At 37.4% G+C, this 26061-nt stretch overlaps 1 protein-coding gene across 1 annotated transcript in view; it reads right to left on the reverse strand.

The window, feature by feature from the left end:
* Positions 1-26061, reverse strand: part of SHTN1 (shootin 1) — a 103317-nt gene that overhangs the window by 57428 nt on the left and 19828 nt on the right. Inside the window, exons 3-6 of the mRNA XM_061162740.1 lie at positions 16415-16475; positions 9233-9327; positions 3971-4139; positions 1865-1962 (exon numbers count right to left, since the gene is read on the reverse strand). Of these exons, the coding sequence (XP_061018723.1) occupies positions 1865-1962; positions 3971-4139; positions 9233-9327; positions 16415-16475 (423 nt within the window). The remainder of the gene's footprint in view (positions 1-1864; positions 1963-3970; positions 4140-9232; positions 9328-16414; positions 16476-26061) is intronic.

The following is a 26061-nucleotide window of genomic DNA, read 5'->3' on the forward strand; positions in this document are numbered from 1 at the left end:
GCTGTTCAATTTTCAACACGATGCTACATTAAAGCAATAACTGCCTTCACTGTGTTAGGCTTTTATTAAAGCATTTTTATAGCCTCAAAGTAGCTATTTAATTTAGGATATATATCTGGAACTTCTTTACATATTCCAAATAACATTAGCATTGCTCCTTAAATATGGCAATGTTCTAGTCATCCAATGTAAATGATTGACATTTTAAAAGGAAAAATCCAACTAGACTGCACCCAAAAAATACCTGAATCATTTAATCAGAGATACAATATTAAATTTTGGCATTCATTTTACACTTTGATGACATTTGGCTTACGTAAAACATACATAGATTTTTTAAAAATAAAAAATACTTTGACCTTTGACTTAAATAAAATACATATGAAAACCTCCCCTCAAAAAGACTTCAATTTCTGAAATAATTTTTGGCATCACAGGAAAAGAGAGTATCATAGTTCTAAAAAAAAGAATGTAAAGTTATATATAGCAAGTGGATAGATCTCAAAAGCATTATGATGAATTTAAGAAGCAGGTTTATATAGTTAAAAACATTCAAAATACTAGTCATTGTAGCAGATATGTAAATATAATCACTGAAATCTTAAAAACCAAGTTCAGGATAATGGTTGTTTAGAGAAACAGGGCAGGGAGTCAGGAAAATGCACTCAGGGAGAGAGACACACGGGTTTCAATAATATGTTAATGTTTTATGTACTGAACTGCGCAGTCAGCATATGGAGATTCATTACTTTGTTTTTTATACTTTTCAGATGTCTGAAATAATCTTAAAAATACTAACTTCTGAAATGGCTTCCAATAATATCTCTAAGTGGGAAGGAAGAGAATCATCAATAAATAATTAAAACTGAGAAATGGAATGCATCAAAATGTCTTTCTCTCCTATGATAACACTCAAGAAACAAGCTAAGATGATGGTCCTGAAAGGGCCCCTGAACCCATCAGCACTTCCAGAAAGTCTGTGAACTGGTCTTTTTCAGTACAAGGTATACTACTGCTTTCCGTTTAAATTAGTAACTGGTATACCCTGCTCAGTGCTTCCAAAACATCATTCTCCTTCCCACTCACCTTACTGCCACAATATGTAAACAGTAACTGAGGCTGGGAGGGAGATGGGCACTGCTTCCCAAACTTTTTCATATTCTGGTCCTTAAGAATATGTGCATGGGAACTGGATGAGGCTGCTCACTGAAGTGACAAATACCCTGGGACACTTGATATCACTGGCAAGATATCAAGGTGCTGTAACACATCAGCTGGGAAACCCTGGGCTACAGACTCTGAGAACCACTGACACAAGTTAAATCGAGTCTGCAAAGGCAGATTCTTGAAGCCACGTGCAAAGAAGGCTAAGTACGTGCTCTTGCTTTTACAGACAATTCAGAGGAAAAAACAAAAAGATTCTCCAAACACCCACTTGAACCCATTCTATTATCTACCATATATGCCTGTGTTGGGAGGTACAGAGGAGGAGAGCCTTTCTCTACTGAGTTAGCCCTCGACTTGAGAAGTAAAATCATTCTTCACCAGCAGCAACAGTGAGTGATTTCAGATGCAGGTATCTTTGTCACAGATCTACAAACAGTGAAACATGTGGGATAACAGGAAACACTTCAAGGCTATTTTAGTACATTATTTCCTGTGCTCCAGAGTGGGCGCATGAATGTTTATGATCTTACTTTCTATACCTTTTTGTAGGTCTGGAAGAGTAGAAACAAGAGAAGATTAAAATTGCTACATGGTTCTCATATCAGAAATTAGCTTCCAACAGCAAGTTTTTGATGCAGCCCGTCCCCAAGCATCTTAAAACACTAAAGGTCCTGCCTTTCGGGCCTAAGATACATACTTCTTCTGTTACTTCTACAAGTCGGCTCTTGAGATTTTCCAGTTCGATGGCTAATATCTTCTTTTCCTCCTGAACGGATACAATTTGATCTCGAAGTTCTGCATTTTTAAAGAAAAAATAAAGCCTTGTTTTTAAAAGAAGAAATCAATCTTGTCAGAAGAATTGAAAATACCAGTCCATGAGCAGTTTACTGTCAAAGGTTTTCAACAATTAGATGGAAAATGAAGCAGCAAAAGACAATGGAAATTTCACTTGTTCCCCTCCCCTAATATAGCTATGTTTCTTAAATTTTCTATCAGGCATTCTCACTATGTTAAATGTACTAGATTATGTTTTCTTTGCATTGTATCAAACCTATATTCTAGAAACTGTCTGGCATTTTAGCAGTAGAATTTTTTAAGCTTTTAGCAAAACAAATTAAGGCATTGTACTAATTTCTTTTTTATTTTATAATGGCCATGGGCTCTTGTCACAATGCAATACAAACAAACGGGGCAGCTAACAATTTGGAGATTTTGATTTAAAGAAAAAAGTCCTGACGTGCTGCCAATTTATAGCCCTTAAACATTATTTGAACTGACTCAAAATATAACCTATTTGAAAAAGGGTTAATTCTAATAATTTTCTCTCCAGAGTTGTGGGTGTTTTGTTTCTTAATTTATTTCATATTTCATATTATTGATATTAACTGAAAACTGTGTTACTAGAATGAAAATATTAGGCACTATAAGTGCAAAAGCTTCTGGTGTTATATTAAAGTTACTTCTACCACTCAAATGTTAAGAAAAAAAAATACATGGACCAGCACAGTACTTAAATTTATACCCAGTCCCACATAGCTTTGCCACTTAGCTTTTAAGTGCTTTTAATTTCTTACCCTTCTCCAAGGATAATAAGAAATGCTCTATGTGGTTATTTACTAATAAATTAAATCAAACTTTTTACATGAACCCAGATTAATGAAGGGGCTCTCAAGAGACTTATTTCAAAACCACTTTCTCTACTGCCGGACTAATCTTGAAAAAGAATCAGAGACCGTACCATCCAAGATCTAATAGAAGGGAGAAAGAGAAACAAAAGGAAAGCCTTTAAACCTCCTCTCCCTTCCTGCCAACATAAAGACAATTTCTTCTCAGGTGAGAGGGTAAGAGGGGCTTTCCAGGTGGCTCAGTGGTTAAGGAATCTCCCTGCCAAGGCAGGAGATGCAGGAGACGCAGGTTTGATTACAGGGTCAGGAAGATCCCCTGGAGGAGGAAATGGCAACCCACTCCAGTCTTCTTCCCTGGGAAAGCCCGTGGACAGAGGAGCCTGGCGGCCTGTGGTCAGCCCATGGCATCACAAAGAGTTGAATACGACTTCGCAGCTGAGCACACACGGGGTTAAAATGGCTTTCTTTTTACTTTCTTCTTTATATTTCCAACTGAAGTTTTATCTACCAAACCAACAAATATTATTCTTGACAGGTACGGTTAAGTTAAAATGCTCCAATAATTACCAAGCCCCAGACTGTTTTCCTACATCCTAAACTATATGTGTAGTTAAAAAACTTATATTAAAAAACTCAATGTGTACTTCACAGATGTACTGTGTGGTTTCGCCTTATAGAACTATTTGGGGACCAACACAGTTGCTTCATACTACATATTGCTTCTAGCTCATTGTTTGAATCTTAGGAGAAGTTCTTGGAGGGCAGAGACAAAGCAATTTTGGGAGGTTGGAGCAATTTCCAAAGATTTCAACAGAGAAATCAGACTAATAGAAGGTGTTGGCCAAATAAATTTTTATTCATTCTTTCATTTAACAAAAATATCTTAATACACAGTCCTATTCTGAAGACATGTATAGGTTAACTGACTGTTCCCTGTCAAGATGGCGTTTTCAAAAGTACCTAATCCCAAACAAGAAAGTAGCTCATAAAGCTACAGTCATCATGATTCTCAACTAGACTACCCTCTGGGACAAATAATCAGAATTTTTTTCCAAAGAAGGACCCAGGCATCAGTATTTATTGAAATCCCTGTGCAATTTCAATGTGCAACCAGGGTTGAGAAGCATTATCCTAATAGGAGTCAAAACCACATTCAATAATTAAGCCAGGAATCCTACCTTTGCTCTGCTTCTGACACTCTACTGAGACACAAGTCTTGGCAACATCCTCTGGGTCCATCGCTGAATCTTCATCGTCAATGTTGATCTCCTCAGTTATTACATCTGGCCCCAGCTTGGCCATGTATAACATGCTGATTCTTTTCAATGCTTTATTTTCTTTATTTAACTAAGGCAAATATAAAGACAGTTATTTTAAGAGCAAATGAGTGTCTTGGATTTTTATACAATAGTCAAATTAAGCGTCTCTTTGTCTACACATTCATCAACATTCACAGCATGAAACAGAAGTCACTAAATATTATCTTATTTATACTTTTTAACATTAAACTAATTAAGAAAGACCTATGCCTTACAGCATGTGAAAATGCTTGTTATGACTGATAAATACAAGAAGAATTAAGATAAAACATCAGAATAGATTATATCAAATTTCAATGTATCCAGTCATTAATAGTCCTAATTTAAGACACTTTATTTGCTTTGATGCTGTGCTGTGAACACCTTTTATATGTTTGTTTGTCCCGCTCTCCCTGTTTTCTGGACACTGCCACTGCCTCTTCATGTTCCACATAATTTCTGGAACAGCCAAGTTCTCTCAGAGCAACTCGTGTTCTCCTGGACGGGAACTCCTGTCCCTATGTCTGGACTACAGTAGCTACTGGCAACCACATCACACTACTCAACTGAGGAATAGAGAAAGGCAGTCTGCAGCAAAGCAAAAACGGAGCCAATGTGCAGACAGACAGAGAAAGGCAACAGACACTGGCTTTCCCACGGGGTTCCAGTCCATTCCTAAAATGCTACCGGCTCATGGATTCTATGGGATTCTCCAATATCCCTCTGAACAAACTCCTACTTTTTTTTCCCCTTTTCTTGCTTAAACTAATTCATAATGTGCTTCTGTCTATCCCTAGAATTCTAATAATACACAATAGGAGAAAGTTCAAGATATGTTTCTATTATCTCTATGTCATTGCAGATAAAGCAAACCTAATTCACTGATGTATTTAGTACGCCCTTTATGTAAAAAATGAGTTGGTTATTAATTATCATTACCTTCTTCAGCTCCTGTATTTATGTGCATGTAAATGTTAGTACAAAGCACACGCAAAGACTAAACTTGATCCAAAGTCCACTGAAGCAAAGTATGATTTTTCTTTATTCCCAAGACTATAATATGAAAGATCTTCTCTTATTTAAGTAGGAAGTGTTTAGTAGATTGCTTTCTCTAGTATCAAATGTAAGATACAGAAATGTGCTTGCATTTGGTAAGGGCTGTTGGCCATCAAAACAAGTTCTGAATTTAATAACTGACATTGAATATAAATATAAATATGAATAGAAAAAATTCACTGGAAAGCTAAAGGCCCTTCTCTATGTAAAGCTTGCACCAGAATAAGATGTTTAGTATGGCACTTGTCTGGCTTTGGTCCTTCATTTGTTGTCATGATTAGGACCCCTCAGGATTTCTCTCAGGGAAAGCTCAGCCCATATCACTTGGGGAGATCTGATTCTTATCCAAGTAATATGGAGGCTAAATATATCCAAGTAGCAAGGTCTGGAACACCAGAGGGTTCACTGACCTCTCTGGGGAATCAGGAAGGATCACTCAGGAACGGCTATGAACCCTTCCCTGGATTCTTCCTGGGGAGGCTGGCGAGATCCATTCAAGGAATCAGGCACAGACTTTTACTCCCAGTCCCCAGACACAGTTCCAGCTTCTAGCTCTCCATATTACAGGAGAGGATCAGAGATACGATAGAAGTCCCATGATTTCCCAATCCCTCTTCCTTCAGATGGACAATTCCAGTAAGCACTGGTGTGGCTTCTTTGAACCATGAATGCTAGGGCACAGCACTAGAGGTTCAAGGATCACTGGCAGTTCTCAAAGGGTGACATCTTTTCAGAATGCAGGGAAAAAGAACCATTTAAGAAAAGAGTGGAAAAACTCAAGAGCTAATTTGTAATTCTGCCTCCTAATAAACAAATGGTTCCCAACCCAGCACATTACAATCTGTAGAGTTAAAAAAAAAAAAAGAAAAAAAATTCCAATATGCAGGCCCTCCTCACCAGGCCAAAAATCTCTGGCAATAGAGTCCAGCGCAGTACTTCTTCAGGGCTTCCCAGATGATTCAAACATACTTCAATACTGAGAATAATTGACATGGAGGAATGCAGTACTTGGGCATATATTTCTATACAATTAGCAGCAGCAGTACTACAGCAGAGCTGAGAACACAGCTCTGCAATCAAATTCTGTCTCTACCTCTAGAATACCCTTTCAGTGTTAGTTTTTCTCATTAGCTAACTAAGGATTAAAATAGTCTCCCTCCCACAATATGCAGATTAAGTGACATATTCTATATAAAGCATTTAACATAGTAAGTGACTGACAATAAAAATTCAGCAAATATTGCTAATAGTAACAAAAGAGATTTATTCTGTGTCTAATTTTCCTCCAGAAATCATTTATAAGCTAGTATTCTTCAACCAAGGCATTTATCTATACAACGTTCCTTTCCCCAGGATTCATGAAAAACTGAAAATACTCATTTTTGCCATCTGATGCTTAATATATTACTTCCCAGGCCATCATCAAAGTAACATTTGATAACCTAACTGTTAACAGTTCTGCCCTCAAAAGAGTTTAATGCTCCTATCAAACCAGGCACCAATATCTACCAGCTATTTGGCTGTAATACAATTACTCTATTCAACAGAGTTACTTTCTCAAGAAAAAAGCCAAACATAATTTCAAAAGTCTTCTCTGGAAACATCATTTTCATATTCTGAAAGAAGAAAATATAAGATATATACAGATAAAATCTTATGGCCATATGAAGTAGAAATTTTTGAGAACTCTGAATTCACAAATTGAAGCTAAGCAATGTCACTGCAGTTATTAGCCATCAGGTTATACAGGTTAATGCACGCTACTTCTGTTTCAGAACTCTTCTAAGTTAGAAGGCAAAAATAAACCTTTCATAACACTGCAGGAACAGAATCTTAGGCTATATTCAAATTTAAACAGGGTTTTTATATAGAGCACAGTTTAATGGATATTTAAAACACAAAATAAGCATGTTAAATAGACTTGGATCATACGATTTAAATAACTGGTCTATATCTTATGGGTTTAACTTTCACATTTCAGCAAAGCAAAGTATCCACACTTGCTTCTAAGGAAACGATGTAAATTGCATCATAAGAATTAAACATTCCATTTGTCCTTAATTTGAGAGCAAAGACTTAGAAAAATAAGAACTTACAGAAACTTTGTTGTTTAGAAAATGAAAACTATTCCCAAAAAGGACAATTAATACTTAAATCAGGATGTGTTACTTTCATTTATTGATCACACATATAATGAGGCTTCCAAACTTTGTATTCAAAGCTATAGCTTCTTTCACATCTAACGAGCATAGACAGCATTTAATCGAATAGATTTTTTTGGTTTTTTATTCTCATGTCCACGTACACTGTATTCTAGAGTACACTGTAGCCTCAAAAACAAACCATTTGTCCATTTTCAAAAGGGCTTCTTAAAGAAGAGAAGACACACTCTACGTTAAGGGTCCTATTATCAACACTAAACTGTAAAAATGATCCCAGAGATTAGTAACTGTCATAACCAGGGATGACTATACAGTCACCTGGCAACTTTTTCAACATTCACATGCCTGGGCCATGCTGCTAGAGTAGTGGGTCTGGGTATTCTTAAGAAATCAATCCTGGTCTACCTTGAAAATTATGACATGATAATCGCAGGTTAGATGTGTGAATTCTTCCGCTCAAAATCAACTGTTAAATACAAAAGGGGGGAAAACAATAAAATAATTTTTAAGGGGACCAATGACTAAAGTCACCTTAAACAAAGTCTGTCCCATTCTCACTTTAGTCCTAATTCAAGGTTATCCTGTCATTTAAGATGAGACAACAGCCACCTAGGGAACAGAATTAACCTGGTCAAAGTCCCATATGTCCAAAATTATATAACTGGTAATAAAACCTGTATATACTGCCTCCCAAACCATTGTTTTCCATAAACTGCCAGTCCTGAGAGATAGTCAGAGTTCTCACTTTGGATGTACTATACCAGCAGGAATACTTGTTAAAAACAAGAGAAAATACAGAAACTATCCTTAGCCGCTACAAGATTTAGAACAGCTAGTATGCTCCAAATACATTTTTCCTACCTGAAAAATGAAAGAAAAGGAAATAAAAAGAAATTCAAACAGTATTATGAACCTGTGAACACTAGTGATATATAGAATAGAGGCTCCATGTTATCATTCCTTTTAAAGCAATGGCCTCTATTGCTATAGATTCTTCGGACAAATAATGGAAGAGAAGCTATATACACACATTAATATACTTATTTAGGTTCTGCCTGCATATCTTATGAATTCTAATGTAGTGTCGTTATGCAAACAATTAAGCTAATACCCCCTCTAGCAAGCACAATGCTAATGCACATAGATTAAATTGACTGATTGACTGTCTGATGTATAGAATTTCAGGTGCATCCAAAGAAACACTATGGAGGTAGGTGACAGTGGAGAGGGGAAAGAAACAAAACCAGCATCACTAATGAAATTTGGCTGAAAATTGCTGTAATCCATTTTCTGATGAAGTGGTTCAGATGCATTTTGCCCAACCCAAAATACGTAAGACAGAGATAAAAATATTCCTTAATAATAATGTACTTCTGATGAGATAGAATATAGAAAATTACACACTTGGTAAATTCATCAGCTAGAAGCAATCAGCGGCGTACTGGAGGTCACCTTTAGCATGCCCTCACTCTGCTTTCAAAAATAATCACCTGAAATGTACAGTCTGAGGCTGACTTTTTCATCTGATTCAAACAGGAAACACTCATTGCTCTTTTATGTCACTTTCGGTTAGTTTTAAACTTGGTTAGCATTTTAACCAAATGCACAGACATCTGGAAAGTCGAGTTCAACAGACCACTCTGGGACCATTTTCACAGGCACACACACACACACACACACATACACACACACACAAATACTGAGATACACATATACAAACACTTCTTTTTTTATAATCAAAATAATCTTGGCATTAAGACAGATATTTACATAATCACATTTCAGGATTCTGAGACCTCTGATGAGGATCAGAATCAACTGATTAGGGAACTAGAAAAGCAGAAGAAAATAGATGTCACTATGCAGAAAAGCCAAGTTGAATTTTAAAAGCTCAGGTAGAATTCCTTTATATGAAATGTCTCACCTTTGTTGCCAAAGCTTCAGCACTTTCTCGACAAGTCTTCTCTATTTCAAGATGGTTCTGCATAAAATTCACTTCCTCTATAACCATGTGAGAAACTAGGAATGAGGGGGAAAAAGTCTTAGCATTCAGAGATTAGTCAGCTATTCCAGAAGCCCACACATCTTGTCCCATGATTAAGAATAATGTAATTCTTTAGCTGGCAAGACCTTTAGCTATCATGGAAAAAAAAAGTGTTGAAGATGCTGCTCTGATTAAATCTTAGCTAAAATTTGAATGTAGAAGGAAAAAAGACAACAAAGAACTTTTATGGCTATTACACATATTTTAGGAAAGCTATTGAGAATTTTTTGAGTCTCTTTTCTATGTAGCGGTCTATATAACTATAGACATGTCTGCTAATTTAAACAAAAGAACCTCTCATAAATTAAAAGTGACAAATATAATTTCCTTTTCTTAGCAGAATATAACTTATGCATCTCCTAAGGAAAACTAGCTAAAGAGAAATGTTTAAAAATAAATCTTACATATTGATAGAATCTTACATATTGATAGAATAACAACGTCACAGCTTAACTAAGTTGAGTATTTCAATAGTAGTCTTTATTACTGACAAAGTATTTCATAAACTCCAGGGCAGAAAACTATAGCAACAAGATTTTTGCGCTAAGTGATAATAAAAGTTGATGGTAACAAATTGCTTCTCACATCACAGACTGTCAGGAAGATTAAAAAAAAATAAACTTGACGTTTAACCAATGTTTCAAAAACAGCAATTCTCAGACTTTTTGGTAGCTGGTTTATATAAATGAGATTCAAAAGTACAAAATTACTGAGAACTTGAGTTATACTTTGAAGATCAAGTAAGAAAAATGCCAAATCCTTTCACCCATACTTCTAGTTGAAAAGAAAATGCTCAGAACCTCAAACTTAACTGTAGACATGTATATTTATTGATATTTGTTTGGCTTAAAAAAAAAAAAAGCAAAATTAAGGGCACCGAAATGTGAAACCCAACAAAGTTAGGCAAAAAGCACTGGGCTCACATAACACAAAGAGAGATTACTTTTGCTTCATTTAAGCTTAATTAACCTGCAATTATGATTAAACTCAGGGGAAAAAATTTCTCTCCAAATTAAATACAAAAATGTATTACTTCCTAAGTCCATCCAAAGTTCTTATTATGTTAATATTCAAATTCATAAAGCAGCACTAAATGGCCAGAAACATCTCTAACCTTGACATTTTTTCAGGGGTAATAATGATCCGCAGCAAATGCAGGCCAACCAAAAACCACTTAACTAATTAGTAGTTGCAGTCACCGAGAAAAACATGAATCAACACTGTTATTACAAGTGGCACATTTGAGTGGCATCTAATTATGACTTGATGAGCACGATACTTGCATTATCAACATTACTACTGCATCCCATCAGGGCCTAAAAGCTGCTGATGGCATTGACTTCGAGAAACTCCCACTCAATGGTACAGCAGCACCCAACAATCGGCTTGGCAGGGGCCCCCCTCACTAAATGACACGTTAAGCGTAATTACTGGTAGACATTGTAAATAAACAGGATTGGAAGTGAAAATTGTACCAAGTGCATAAGACACAATCTGACACATTGGAAGTGGCAGCCTTAATTGAGAGTTTCTTTGACTGCTCAAGATCATTTCAACTGCATTTCTCAGAGGACAGTGATTATAACTGTGGAGACAGACGGCATAATGGTATCAGCACTGCTGACAGAGCACTGAATTAAATTGTATCTGCTGCTGTGTGAAAGCCTTGATGAGAGGTACAGATGCCGTAGTGGTCTTATCATTATAACACAATGGTCATGTTGTCATCAACCTTTCTGGCTCCAATTGAAAAGAAATGATTGTGTGTTGAAGCTCTCCCCCACCCCCCCACAGCACCCCCCCTTCTCCTCTTCTATCTCTTGTTCTGAATAGAACCAATTTTCAGAGAGCTATGAAATCACGCAATAGGTCCTAAAATGCAGCTGCTTGGCATACAAACGGGTCCCCATTAAACTGGAATCACACACAATATGTGTTTATGCCAGAAGAACAAATAGAAGCTGAACACAGGCCAAGTTTATTCACACACACAAAGACCATGTAGCTCTTCATCAATATAATTGCCTTTTATATTGTAGTTTAAATAATAGGCTCTATTATTTCCTTAAAGTCCTAATATTCCTGGCATTTTATCACTATGTTTACAAGGTAGGTTCTTCAAAACTGTGAAGGAAAGAGAAAAGAAACCCACACAATTTTTACAACATCAAATATTACTTCAAATTTTTAGCCTTAACTACTTGACACCTTCTACCACAATCTGGTATTTCTAACTATCATAACAAAAACATAAACACTCTGCATTTTTCATAAGAATTTGACTTTTTATTCAATAATATTCTTGCTCATGGAAGAGTAAGAAAAATCATTCCACACTAGAAAGGTTTAGCCCCAGTAAAGAGAGAGAGAAAACAACAACAACAACACTTATTTTCTAAACATTTTGTAAAAAGTTGCCCTGTAATTTAACTTGATAAACTTAGCTGGGCAACGCTAGTCCACATTTTCTCCAGTTCTGACACAGTATACTCCATCAGGTAAGTTTTTATTTCTTCTTATAAGTGGGAACAGTGGAAAATTGAAACTGTGCTTTAATTTTCAGTTTAAAAAATTATCCCAATGCTAAGCTGACACCAGAGAAACCTACTTACAAACTTTTTAAATCCAAAAGAAAGGAGCATATTTCAAAGGGCATCTATATCTGTACAAAGGATGATCCAATTTTCAAAACCAAAAGTCAGGTCACCTGACATAAAACAATTTTTTTTTTTTTTTGGTGGCACTGCGTGGCATGTGGAATCCTGGTTCCTCAACCAGGGATCAAACCAGTGCCCCCTGCAGTGGAAGTAAGGAGTCTTAACCAATGGACTCCCAGAGAAGTCCCAGAAAATTTTTTTTAATATATAAGTTTATTTACTTTCAAATGATAAAGATTTTTTAAAACTTTAATTGTTCATTTAATGATTTGCCTACAGCCCTAAATTCAGGCTTTCCTCATAATATCCACAATCCATGACCAGTTCTGTACCTAAAACACCTATAATTTGGATGACAAGGTTTAAAAAAGAAAAAAGATGAACTTCAAATAAAGTGACCCTACTGCAGTTATGTTTTTAAAAAATCCTAGTATTTTAGAAATACATATTGAAATATTTACAGACCAAATGATATGATGACTGGAATTAGTTTCAAAATAATCTGAGGTCAGTGAGAACAGGTATATGGATGTACAGAAGAAGGAAGACTGGACACAAACTGACAACTTTTGAAGCTGTGTGGTAGGTACATGGCGGGGGTCGGTTCATTATATATTTTTTACTTTTGTACAAGCTTGACATTTTCCATAATAAACATTTTTCTTAATGACTCTGAGAATTTGGAAGTATAACCTAAAAGAGTATCAACTGCGGCTTCTACCAGTCTAGTCGAATTAGCGAAGTCTGTCTCTCGCGTTCTATGACCCCAAAACATTCTCATATACTTGCCATCATAGAATGTATCACACTGTAGGGGCACTGGGGTTCTTTTAATTTGCTTTGTCTTCTACTGAGTGAGCATCAGGGCAGAAAAATTCTTCATTCATGGCTGACTCTCTTGCACCCAGCACAATGCTATGTACAAAGTAGGTATTCATGTCTGTGTGTGTCTGATGGCTGAAAAACTGTCTCAGGCCTAAGTTCACATGTGAACACCCCTTTCATAGGGATGTTCCCTGTAGCACAGAATGGCTTAGGAAACAACCACTATCACCGTTTATTGGGCCAACAATGTGTCTATTGTGTGCTGAGCCCCTCACATGTGTCCAAAGATCCTCACGACAATCTTACAAGGTGGGTATTACCATAGCAGTTTTGTATTGGAGAACACCGAGGCCTGGAGAAGTTAAGGAACATATCCCAGATTACGGAGTTCTAACTGGTAAAGGCCAGCCAAAGCGATGTCTAGAGGACTCCAAATTTCTATGTAGAAATTTCTTTTCTAATTGCTTATATTTAAAAGTGCCATCCCACCCAGGGTGCTGCTTCCTAAGCAAAACTCCTCTCCATTCAGCCCATTCTTAGCAATCTTTAGATGCAGGGTATCTCTAATGTATACGTGGCAAACATACCATAAATTCTCCTGCAGTATCAGATTACTTGGAAAGGTTTTCATGTAGTGAGAAAACAATCATGAAAACTAGAGGTGTGCAGGAAAATTGGTAGGCCCTAAAAGAGAGCAAAGGATCTAATGCAGAGTGGCCTAAAAGACGTGAAGGAACTTCACTTTTACTTTCATCTGCTTTCCGGGGAACACTGCTTTGCGCAGCAGTGCTGTACTTTGTCCAGAAAGACAAGGGAGACTCAGGAAGGGCTGGCAGAGGGCCAAGAATCACAGGGAAATATGGGCAAAACCAGCTAGGAAAAGTATGCCAGGCTAGGAAGAGTCGATCCTGACAGTCTAACAAAGCTTTTCCTCACCCTCTTTTGGCTGTTCTTCCTACACTAAGGGAACTAGAACTAGTATGGAAACATTAGAGGGAGGCAGATTCCAATTTTGTACCAATGTGGACACTATGTCCCGAAACTAACTCATGGAGGGTAAATGATATGAACTCTTAGTACTGAAGGGCAGTCAAGCCCTGGATGGCACAGTAAATGAGATGATGGTAGGAGCAACAACTACTATTTGTTGAGTGCAGTGCCAGGCACTGTGTTCAGCACTTTTTACATGGGTTATCTCATTTAATCCTCAAACAGCCTACAAGGTACGGTCATTTATTTCACTTTTACTAGTGCAGAAATTAATTGCTCGGGGCATACAGGGATTCACAGCAAATGATGCTTTTCACTGGTGAAAACTGCCTCACTGCCTTCCAAATCTGAACTGCTACCCTCTGTTCTAAAGTCATGAACCATTTACCTCAGGCACAGTTTTTTAACAGATAAAGTTTTCTTAGTTTTCATTTTCTGTTCTTTTGAAACTGAGTGAAGAGTCAACACTGTTTTCCTGCCATCCAAACTTAAACCAGGCTGATGCAGTAAAGGTAAAAATTGAATGAATACAATATAAAAAGGTGAATTCTTTCAGGCTCTGAGTTGTTCATAAAGAGAAATGCAAATTTTTAAAACTATCAGAGATATTTAGAGGAAGAGAAAGGGAAAAGAGAAATTGTAGATGAAAGCAAAGTTTACATGTTACTCTAAAGGTAATTATTTTCTTTTTAGATTCTACATGTAAGGATGTCATACAATATCTTTCCTTCTTTGTCTAAAAAAAGAAAAAGATACAAATGAACTTACTTACAAAACAAAAACAGACTCTCACAGACTTAGACAAGGAGCTTTGCCAGGGAGGGAATAGTTTGCCAGGGAGTTTGGGATGGACATGTACACACTGCTATATTTAAACAGATAATCAACAAGGACCTACTGTATAGCATGTGGAACTCTGTTCAACGTTACGTGGCAGCCTGGATACAAGGGGAGTTGGGGGAGAATGGACATATATATGTATATGGTTGTGTCCCTTTGCTATTCACCTGAAACTATCACAACTGTTAATCAGTTATACTCCAACACAATAACAATGCAATAAATAAAGTTTAAAATAAAAAGGTTTTTACAAGATAGAACTTAAGATTTCTTTAAGGAAAAAAAAAAGGAAGTTAATTTGGTAGAAATTTGTTTCCATTTTTGCATAACACAAACGGCAAAATCTCTACTACCTACCTGGACCAAAACATTTTATGATAACTCCAATCATAAGAACTTGAACTATTCCCACTGCACACAGTAGGCCAACCCAATATCAATAACTAATTCAAATATATTAACTTTCAAAAATGTCAATGGTATAATTCCTTCAGCTGTAACTCAGTGTCAGTTTGAGTGTAAGAAATTCCCATTAATCCTCTATTAGGGAAGGAGAAAGTCCTAAACAATTGCCATTCACACATTCACAGATAAAAAAATGTTTTCACCTATGGCATACTATGACAATAAGCCAACCATAGCATATTGGCCACCAAAACCAGGTTATTATCAACAATATCCCCTTTAGGTTTTCCTTGTTACAGCCAGACACCTGAAATAAACTAGCTACTTTACCTCCAGCAAGAATAAATGTTGAAATGTTTTGTAGTGTAGTTACCAAGTCAACGCTTTATGATATAATCAAACCACCTGACTAACGTGGCATCTGAGAAGGACGGAGAGAGGCCTTGCTTCCAAGTGGGAGGGTCACTTTTCCGGCTAAAGTCTGGCTTTCCTGGGACATATTTCCTTCTGAACCTTCTGAGCATGATCAGAATTTTAGGGGAATAAAGTAATAACAGATTTACATCACATAAAAAAATAACACAGCAAAAATTAAGAAATTATAGCTTTTGTGAGACTATCACTTTCCTCGGTGAAAGAGCTATTTCAACCATTCAAACTCCTAAAATGTGTAAGTTCTGTAAACCTAGAATTCCCTTTCTATGAATTAACCTAAGGAACTAATCAGACCATTGTAAAGATGTATGAATTAGAATTCTTATCATGGCATTACAGATAATTCCTAAAAACCAGAAATAATCCATCTATCACTGAAGAACTGTTTAAATAAATTATGGTACTATTCTATGATAGAATACTATGGGTAACACTAAAAACTGATATATTTCTCTACTAACATGCAAAGATGACCATGATATACTATTTACTGAAAAGAGTAGGCTGCAAAACTGAGTGCAAAACTTGACTGCATTTTTTTGTTGATATATTTTGCAGATAAAAGAGCAGGAAAGAAAGACTATAATACACTAATGTTGGCTCTTATCAGAGTCAAAGTAACAATTTTTGCTCTCTTTTAACTGGTATGCATAGTAAAAATTTTCATAACAAATACAAACTGTACTTTATATATATATAAATAATATACTTATGAAATGATAATGCTCAACACATTTCTTTAAAAATCACAATAATGTCAGAGCATTTTTTTTTTGGCAAATGGGAAGACAATTCTTCCTTTCTTGGCTGTCCATTGCATCAGGAACTAAACACAGAGTACATGCCTACCCACATAACCCCAAAGCACAACTGCATGTGTTAGAACAATTCCACCGAAATGCTTACATACTTTTCTGAAATTCCTCCAGTTTTTTAACTGCTTCATCTCGTTCTTGCCTAATTTTGTCACACTGAAATGAAAACAAAACAAAAATGTTAAGTTTGTATCATAAGTTTGGAAAGACAAGAAAGGGTAAATTTATAAACAGTTTTAGGAAAAGAAACAGAAATTAAAAATCTTTAACAAGCATTAATGATATACCCAGAAAAGATGAAGACTCTAATTCAAAAAGATCCATGCACCCCAGTGCTCACAGGAGCACTATCTACAATAGTTAAGACAAGGAGGCAACCTTAAGTGTCCATCAACAGATGAATGGATATAGAAGGTATGTGATATATATATATATATATATATACACACACACACACACATATATATCTATATATATATATATATATGAAAACTATGACAAACCTAGACAACATATTAAAAAGCAGAGACATTACTTTGCTGACATAGGTCTGTCTAGTCAAAGTTGTGGTTTTTCCAGTAGTCATGTATGGATGTGAGAGTTGGACCATAAAGAAAGCTGAGCACCGAAGAATTGATGCTTTTGAACTGCGGTGCTGGAGAAGACTCTTGAGAGTCCCTTGGATTGCAAGGAGATCAAACCAGTCCATACTAAAGGAAATCAGTCCTGAATATTCATCGGAAGGACTGATGCTGATGCTGAAGCTCTAATACTTTGGCCACCTGATGCAAAGAACTGACTCATTGGAAAAGACCCTGATGCTGGGCAAGACTGAAGGCAGGAGGAGAAGGTGATGACAGAGGATGAAATGGTTAGATGGCATCATCAACTCGATAGACATGAGTCTGAGCAAGGTCCAGGAGTTGGTGTTGAACAGGGAAGCCTGGCGCGCTGCAGTCCATGGGTTTGCAAAGAGTCAGACACGACTGGGCGACTGAACTGAACTGATATATATATGACCGTGTGAATATAGCACAACTTTACATTTTAATTCTACCATGTCAGATAAACATATCTGGGATATGCTTTGGGGGGTTTCATACCTCTGGATATACCCACAGTAAGGGAATATTACTCAACCATAAAAAAGAAATAGTCCCATTACAGCAGTATGGATGGACCTAGAGACTACCATACTAAGTAGGTCAGACAGAGATAAATATATCACTTATATGTGCAATCTGGGCTTTTCAGGTGCCACTAGTGGTAAAGAACCCATCTGCCAATGCAGGAAACATAAGAGACACAGGTTTGGGTTTCCTGGGTCAGGAAAATCCCCTGGAGGAGGGCATGGCAATCCACTCCAGTATTCTTGCCTGGAGAATCCCATGGACGGGGGAGGGTGGGGAGCTACACAGTCTATAGGGTTGCAGAGTCAGACACAACTGAAGTGACTTAACACACACACACACACCAACACACACACACAGAATCTAAAAAATAATACAAATTGATTTATTTACAAAACAGAAACAGACACACAGACATAGAAAACAAACAACGATGGTTACCAAAATAGAGAAGGAGAGAGATAAATTAGCAGTTTGGGATTAAACAGATACACATCATGGCTTCCCTGGTAACTCAACTGGTAAAGAATCTGCATGCAATGCGGGAGACCTGGGTTCAATCCCTGGGTTGGGAAGATCCCCTGGAGGAGGACATGGCAACCCACTCCAGTATTCTTGCCTGGGAAATCCCCATGGACAGAGGAGTCTGGTGGGCTACAACCCATGGGATCACAAAGAGTCAGACACAACTGAGTGACTAAGCACAGCACAGCATATATAAAATAGATAAACAACAAGGATTTATTGTTTAGCACAGGGAATTATGGGCTTCCCTGGTAGCTCAGTGGTAAAAGAATTTGCCTGCAACCCAGGAGACACAGGAGATGTGAGTTCGATTCCTAGGTCAGGAAGAATCCTCTCGAGACGGAAATGACAACCCATTCCAATATTCTTGCCTGGGAAATCCCATGGACTGAGGAGCCTGGCAGGCTATAGTCCATAAGGTCACAAAGATTCGGACACGACTTAGCAACTAAACCATTTCAGCAACCAAACTACAACAATCACAACAGGGAATTACATTCAGTATCTTGTAATAATCTATACTGGGAAAGAAGACAGAGAGAATAACGGAATCACTCTGCTCTGTACATGAAATTAACATAATACTATAAATCAACTATAGTTCAATAAAAAAAGAAAACATATTTTTAAAACGAAAAAAAAATATGAAGGAAAAAGAGGCATTAATGGCCACATGGTATTTATAACCGCTCACCAGCATGATACTTGTACCATTTGTATCTGGCCAATTTTCTCAGACCTTCTAAGATAATGAGTCACCTTCCTGCTTATTATCTCCTCAGTAACAGACCAATTTAACATCCTTGAGTTAAAATGCATTCATTCTTTAAGAGAATATTTGTGCCTCTTCTCAAGCAGGTATTTTGCTGGCATAGTAAAAGCCCCACTCATTCACAGGGCAGATTCCTGAAACTGGGTAGTTTCAACTATCCAGAACCCTGGGGAATATAGGAAGTGGTCACTACCTGGAGATAAACTCCTGCTCAATGTCCTATGCCTTCTGTCACTCAAGAAGAAACCATCCTTGTATCCTTACAATTCTGAATAGAAGGAGGTATAGCAAATTAAAATTAAAACTAAAATCATGGCATCCAGTCCCATCACTTCATGGCAAATAGATGGGAAAACCATGGAAACAATGACAGACTTTATTTTCTTGGGCTCCAAAATCACTGCACATGGTGACTGCCACCATGAAATTAAAAGACACTTGCTCCTTGGAAGAAAAGCTATGACCAATCTAGACAGCATATTAAAAAGCAGAGACATTACTTTGCCAACAAAGCTCCATCTAGTCAAAGCTGTGGTTTTTCTGGTAGTCATGTATGGATGTGAGAGTTGAACTATAAAGTAGGCTGAGCACTGAAGGATTGATGCTTTTGTACTGTGGTGTTGGAGAAGACTCTTGAGAGTCCCTTGGACTACAAGGAGATACAACCAGTCCATCTTAAAGGAAATCAGTCCTGAATATTCACTGGAAGGACTGATGCTGACACTGAAGCTTAAATATTTTGGCCACCTGATGTGAAAAACTGACTCATTGGAAAATGAGTGGAATGTTAGGTTTTTTAAAAATTCATTAATACCTTCAGGGCCAGTTTAGACATGTCCATTGAGTCAGTGATGCTATCTAGCCATCTCATCCTATGTCATCCCCTTCTCCTCCTGCTTTCAATCTTTCCCAGCATCATTCATTATGAGCACTGAATTCAATTCACCCTGAATTTCACAAAATAGGAAGTATATAACACATTTTAGGAAGATTTTCATCAAAAATGTCTAAAACTTTAAAAAGTGATTTTAGCTCTTAGAATGATAATTAAAATTTTAGTTGTGTGAGAATACTATTACACTATATATAATATAACACAACTTTATATTTTAATTCTACCATGTCAGATAAACATATCTGGGATATGTTTTGGGGGATTTCATACCTTTGGCTATTTTTACTTTCAAATGTCATTGGCTAAAAATTATGATGCCACTGACAATCTGGAAAAACCAAATTAAAATAATGAGATCTTCTGACCTAACAGCCTGGCAAAAACTGAAAAGGTCTGGTACCAGGAGTCGGAAACTCTCACATACTGCAGGTGGAAATGTCAACTGGCACATCTACTTTAGAAATAAACTAGCAAAATTGGAATTGCAGGGACTTCCCTGGTGGTTCAGTGGTTAAGACTCTACGCTTCCAATGCAATAGGCATGGGTTTGATCCCTGGTCAGGGAACTAAGATCCCACAGGCCTTACGGCAAGAAAAAAAATTGGAATTGCATATACCCTATGACTCAGCAACTACACTTCTAGATTCCATCACTAGAATCTCTAGTAATGTGTACAAGATGACCTATACAAACATGTTCTGCATTTATAACAACAATACACCATGGTATATCCATATAATACACTATAAATAAAGATGAATGAACTAATGTTTTATGTATCAATGTTTTATAATGTTTCACATCTATCAATATATATAAACCAGATTCTCAAAAATCATAATGCTGAGTAAAAGGAGTTATAGCATATACATATCAAATGATACCTTAAACACACAAAAGTACTTCATATATTTATACTGCATCTATATATTTCCTGATACATATGGTATATATATAAAAACATGGAACAGAAGGATACATATAAAATATATGAGCGTAGTTGCCCCTTAAAAGCCAGGGAGAGGAAGGGTCAAGGGTTGGGTGACACTGGGGACCTTCAATTTTACTTTTAAATTTCAAAAGGTAAGCTAATTCTGTGACATGTATATGTGTCATAATATTCTCTGCCCTTTTCTATGCTTTTAAAATATTTTTAAAATAAAAAAATTAAGCTATTGTTCAGTTTTGTCTGTTAGTCTATCAAGAACTGAAACTTTTTAAAAGTTTTAGTTTTAAAAACCTCCGTCTATTTGGATAAACCCATTCTGGCTAGCATACACAAAATGAGTACACAGTGCTAAACTAGCAAAGCTATTTACTTAAATCCTGACTCAGACCCTCCATAAGAGAGATCATGCAGGACCATTTTCTAAAGGAAAAGGAATATCCTTTCATTAAAGCTTTCTTGTGGGAATTTAACTTCTGCTAAAAAAAATAAAGTAATTCTAATACAGTTTCTAGTCCCAACTTAGTGTGTAAACCAAATTCATTGTCTTTTGGTGTTTCAAGTTCCAAGCACTGGACTCCTGGATTCTCAACTAAGTTTAGGAGATCCTTCCCCCACCAGATAGTGTAACACCTTGCTTTAGGAGCGCGCTAGCCAGTGGACTCGGGAATGCTCCTCTCGTTGTCCTGAATGTGGCACCTGTTTGCTTTGCACTTCCCCACCAGTCTGCCAATCTGCCCACCCAAGCTCTCCCCTCATAAGGCCCAGAAAGACATGCTTTGGTTAATTACAGGTCTTAGCAATCACAGTCTCATCCCTACATTCAGGTAACGCGTTTCTACAGTCCACCTATACATTTTCACACTAACTCTACAGCTATCACCAGCAGCTTCAAAGCGGTCTCCCAACACACCAGCTGTGTTCTATCAGAGGTCTTCATGTTGCTTTCTATTTTCTGCAACCATATTATGATAGAACTGGCAGCCACAGAATTTACCATCTGCTATGGATACTGAAAGGGGTTGTGGGGGTGGGGAGGGGGAGAGATTTACACATGCTGCAAAAGCAACTTATTTATTCCAAACCAGAGATGAGCAAAATATGGAGGATACATCCGTTTACTAAGCAGAAATCCAAACATCTACTTATTTCATCATTTTAGGTGAACCCAGAAATACATCTTGTAATCTTTATCTCGTTCCACCAACAGGAAGAAATGAGCAAAGATTCTGGAAGGATGTTACCTCTTTATGTCCCACAGAAGCCCCTCACCCATCCCACCCCGTCCTCTCTCCTGCTTGCGCAGCTGCACCAATTGCAGAAACTGCTTCTTTTTGTGTGAGAATTGCTCGTGAAGACTCTGCAATAGCAACAGATGTTCTTGGGCCCACATCACTTAATTATGATGCTCAACGATTCTCTGCAGCTCAAGGCTGGGGTAGAACCCAGCAGCACGAGTGCTGGCTGGCTGAAGCAAGCTGGGTAACATTACATCTATTCTAGAGTCTCTATTCTGGCTCTTCGTGAAGTGGCGAATTGGCCGGTGGTTACCCTTGCTGGTTTTGAAAGCTCTTAATATTAGAAGCCCTGGCTGTTGTCCAGAACTCTTCCTTGAGGCTCATCCAGGCAGATACCTGGCTTCGGAAACTACACCAGCATTTCAAAGCACGGGTAGGCTGACTTACAGAGGAAAGTCTTTCTAGAGTGAACTGTGCTCCCTTCTCCTCCACCAAAATGGGCAGCTCTGTTCTTTCTGCCTCACATATTATCCAACTCCAGTTTATACTAAAATGTCTGCTCACTGGGGCTCAGCAGAAGTATAGATAACTGATTTAGACACTAAGATAGCTTTATATTTTGCTGTGTGTATGTTTTATGCAAGAAAACCTCTGGTGTTCTGAATTGCGTCTAACTTCCACTAACATAAACATTCATTTTTATCTCCATGATGCCCAAATTTAACCAAGAGTTGTGAGCCTATAGAAACCCCAGTTTGGAGCCCAAGAAGCGCACACATGCACTGCCTACACGGGACAACAGAGTAGATGATCTGGACAAAGACCACTCTACCTTACAGTTGACTGAATTAGACTTCTAAGCAGGTATCTACTGTAATCACTGAAAGTCTTTATTTCCTTCCTCCAAGTACCGAACAAATTATTCATACAGGCACTGAGTTAAGCAGGAAAAAAATACAGTGAGAAACATATCAGGCAAAGTGCTCTCATAAAAGTTATGATCAACCAAGAAAGATCAACAATGAAATGAGCAATTTATAACAACACTTGCTATAATGAGAGAAATACTGTACTACAGGAACACACAGCGGAGGCTACAACATCGAGTGTGAAGAGGTCTCAGCCCTACACCATTTTTTACTTATTTTTCTTAAACTTCATTCCTTTTTTGTCCAGTTACAATATTTAAAAGTTTAAACAGGCAGAGCGTTCGAATTGTGCATATCTACCTGTTTTACCATCTTTGGTGATGCAGTTCAAAAACCATCAAATCATTTTTAACATAAATCAACAATTCTATTGTTCTACCTCTGTAAGTCTGGCTAGAACTCAGCTGAGCTTATCTTTAAAGAACAGAGTAAATTAAATCATTCCCACTAGGACAGAATTCTTTTCACTCTCTCTTTTGCTGGTGTTCTTTCTTCCAATTCAAAGTTCTTTCCCTCCAATTTTCACAGGCAATAAAGTAGTAGCTGCCCCCTAAAGCTGTCTTACAGCATTCTCCAAATTCTAGGTATTGTGTGTTAGATGGAAACACATGTCATCAGAACAGAGATCCTTGCTCTTTGTTTCTGGATAGATTGCTGTTAATAAGAGACTCATTTTCACTTTCAAACTGCTAAGTAATTACTTTTTCTCTGGCACAACCACTTGCCCCTCTGTTCTAAAGAAACTGCATGTATGTGAATGTATTATGCATGAACAGTTAGCATAATGGGTGCATATCTTGCTCTTTAGAGTGGCTTCTTTATTGATTTCTTAAAAATAAAATACTTTGGGACCTTCACCTCTGAAATTTACACAAGATGAAGAAATTTTAACAATAGACAACTAAGCCAAGATGCAAACAGTATCATCTATCTTGCTTCTTGAAACCTAAGTCTTGGAAAGTGTCTGTCTCTTTCCCTTTTCATTCATTGTTCCTGGCAAGCTGACAGAACCGCCTGATGCAGGGTTACAGTAGCTCACCCAAACGACTTCTAATCAGCCACTTAAATATTTATTCATTTCAAAACTCGATCTCAGAACATAGTATTAAACATAAATACTTACTGTTCAAAGGCAGACATTCTTCTATTCTACAGATTTCTTTCTTTTTATGCACACTCCACACACACCCCCACCACCCTGAGAAATGTGAAAGCTATTCCATTAAAAGCTCAAAGAAGCTTTGCCCCCCCCCACCTCCGTATATAGGAAAAAACCACAAAGGACTATGACAAAGATCCTGAATGAGTCATAAAGGATGCCCTTCAATTGTAGAAGCATGACTAACACATTTAAATATGATAACTGCTTCACAAGCAGAGCGAAACTTCATTTGGTTGACTTCAAAATATATAGTCCTCTATTTTTCTTTTACCCCCAAAATAATTTGGAAGGGTTATTGAAATCAATGTGATTTGATTTCAGTTTCTAACACATTGTTGATAATGCTACTTAGGCAAAAAATAGTGGAAAGTAACAACCATTCCATCATCTACACTTGTAATGATGTCTTAAAAAAAAAACAAACACTAATCCAACCCATACAACTTACCTGTGCCCTATAAAATACTTTGATAATGAATTTTGGTTGATAAGATGTGATAAGTACATAAGAAATATACAGGTGTTTCATTACAAAGAAGCAACAATCTTGCTTGTGAGAGACTTTGAAAAAAATATTTAAGTGATATTTAAGCCAAGCATTAAGAGATAATAAGTTTGTCACTTGGAATTGGGTAGGCATCTTGTCTCTGTTCTTTTTCCCATCCTACCCCCAAATTCTAAGCATTCATGGATACACACAATTCATCACAGTCATTTTTTAACTTGCCTGTATCCCTCATTAGAGTAGTTTTATACTTAAGAGTGGGATATTTGCACATTTTTCTTTACATCCCTGTGCTCAGAAGGCATTCAGCAAAAAAGTTTTCCTTTCAATACAAGGTTTCCTCATCAACTCAGATCCTGATTCCATCCTCAAAAAAACTGATAAAAACCACAAGATGATCGTGTTACACTGTTCTTAAAAAGGGAGAACTGCAAAGGGAAAGACCATTAAGACATTGGCCCACCATCCCAAATCTCCTACTCTGACCGTTGGATTGCACTGTGTCAGAAACTATACACACGCACGCACAGGCGGGCACACATGTGCAGATGCACACAGAAACACACACACGTGAGAGTTTTTCTAATGTAAGATTGATCTGACATGTAACTTTCAGTTTTTAAATACAAACCAATATAAGGTAAAGAAGAACTATTGAGTCTGATCATTTCTGGTGGAAAATCCCTGAGCTAACAATAAAAAATAAAGAATAAAACCAAGACTTTTGTGGGAAAAGTCAATTAGCTCCCCTAAGTTTACCTGCTTCAAAATGAGTATTTGTAGTCAGGATACCTATGTCTGAATCTAGACTCTGTTAAGCCCTGAAAAGGAGGTTGTGAAAGTGCTACTTGCTCAGTCATGTCTGACTCTCTGTTACCCCATGGACTGTAGCCCACCAGGCTCCTCTGTCCATAGGATTCTCCCAGGCAAGAATACTAGAGTGGGTTGCCATTCTCTTCTCCAGGGGATCTTCCCAACCCAGGGACCGAACCCAGGTCTCCTACATTGCAGGCAGATTCTTTACCTTCCATGTCACCAGGGAAGCCCATGCTGAGCCCTGAGGTCCTTATTCCTGTGAAACAAAGCTGGCACAGGTTTGTTGGGAGCATCAGATAACGAAGATAAGGGAATGTACATGACCTGCAGTAGCTTCTTTAAAAAACAGTCTCTTCAGCAACTTCTGAGCAATTTCTGAGGAAATTCACATCCTACCACTTGTCTCAACAGAGGAGATTCCAAACAGGGTATAAAAAGATCTACCCAAGGGAATCATACCCACTGTCTCTTCCCACTGATAAGGTTTGTGACCAGACAACACAGACGGTTAAACTTAATGTGGACACGTGGAAGGAAAAAACTTGCTGTTTATTTTTCTGGTCCCTTCCATGTCTGCAAAATTTGCCCACACTGAATTAACTACGGCAAAAGGAGTCTTACTTTAGACTCCTATCCTGGATGAATTTAACTGAACTTGTTCGGGGTCACGAAGTAAGAATAGCCATGAATATCTGCTGATGTGGACTGCACAAAGCTCACACAGCCAGGCAGGAGAAAGTGCTTTGCCAGAGAAAATGGTATTCTCCATTTACCACCTCCAGAACTAAAGCTGCTTTTACTCGTTCTGTGCTGTATAAAAAGG

This window comes from Dama dama, chromosome 15 (assembly GCF_033118175.1).
Source record: "Dama dama isolate Ldn47 chromosome 15, ASM3311817v1, whole genome shotgun sequence".
NCBI lineage: Eukaryota > Metazoa > Chordata > Mammalia > Artiodactyla > Cervidae > Dama > Dama dama.